Raw genomic sequence first — 1018 nt, forward strand, 5'->3', positions numbered from 1 at the left:
GGCTGCCGCCGCCGCCTCCCTCCCCGGCCCCGCTCCTCACGGTGGAGGGCAACCAAAACACCCCAACCCAACCAAATAAATAATAACAATAATAATCTTAAAAAAAAAAGAAAAGAACGGGAAAGGAACGGAGGGAGCGAGCGAGCGGGAGGGAGGGAGGGAGAAGCGAACCAACTCCGAGACTCCCATAAAGAGAGGCACACACGGAGGTAGCGCCCCGGTGCCGATGCGTGGGGGAAACAATAACTACTCGAAGTTACCTGCCCTGCCGTAGAAGAAGGAGGGTTTGTTGATTCTCTCGCAGACATCTGCAGACCGGTGCTTTTTTGGAAGAGATTTTTTTTTTTTTTTTTACCCCCCCTCTCCTTTCTCTCTCTCTCTCTCTTTACAAACCACAAACGGATGTGAGGCAGGGAAGGTGTTTCTTTGACTACTGAAGTCAGGCACCTCTTTTTTATTCTTCTCGGTCTTGTTGTGTGTTCCCCCCCCCTCCCCTCACACACGCACACACTCACACACACCCCTTTTTGCACCAACATTAACGACCAAAAAAAAAAAAAAAAAAGAAAGAGAGAGAAGTAAAGGAGTTTGCTTGATGTTTTAGTGAAATGGACGTAAGATTTTATTCACCACCTCCTCAGCCTGCAGCCGCTCCTGATACGCCTTGTTTGGGACCTTCCCCCTGCCTGGACCCCTACTATTGCAACAAGGTGACTTCGTGTTTTGTGTCGTCCGAGGTGTTTATATCTGTGCTGTCGATGTGTGCGGCGGCGGCGGCGCGTTTGCATGAGCGGGCGCTGCGCTCCGGCGATCCGCGCACCAAGTTCAGCGGGCGAGGCGGAGGGCAGCGGCACTTGCCGGGGTTTTTTTTGGGGGGGAGGGAGGGGAGAGGGTTTGGGGTGCGCGGTGCTGGCCGCCGGGGAGAGGTGCCGCCGGGACTCACGCCGTCTCCCCTGCAGGCACCCCCAAATTAAAACCCCGGAGTAGTTTTGGGGGCGGGCGGCTGGAGCGGGGGGTG

At 55.1% G+C, this 1018-nt stretch overlaps 1 protein-coding gene across 1 annotated transcript in view; it reads left to right on the forward strand.

Annotated features, from left to right (window-relative positions):
- The first annotated feature begins 608 nt into the window (after window positions 1-608).
- The window catches only part of TOX (thymocyte selection-associated high mobility group box), a 229457-nt gene continuing 229047 nt past the window's right edge, over window positions 609-1018 (forward strand). Inside the window, exon 1 of the mRNA XM_009892768.1 lies at window positions 609-710. Within this exon, the coding sequence (XP_009891070.1) occupies window positions 609-710 (102 nt within the window). The remainder of the gene's footprint in view (window positions 711-1018) is intronic.

The sequence above is a fragment of the Charadrius vociferus genome, unplaced genomic scaffold, assembly GCF_000708025.1.
Source record: "Charadrius vociferus isolate BGI_N301 unplaced genomic scaffold, ASM70802v2 scaffold79, whole genome shotgun sequence".
In the NCBI taxonomy this organism is placed as follows: Eukaryota; Metazoa; Chordata; class Aves; order Charadriiformes; family Charadriidae; genus Charadrius; species Charadrius vociferus.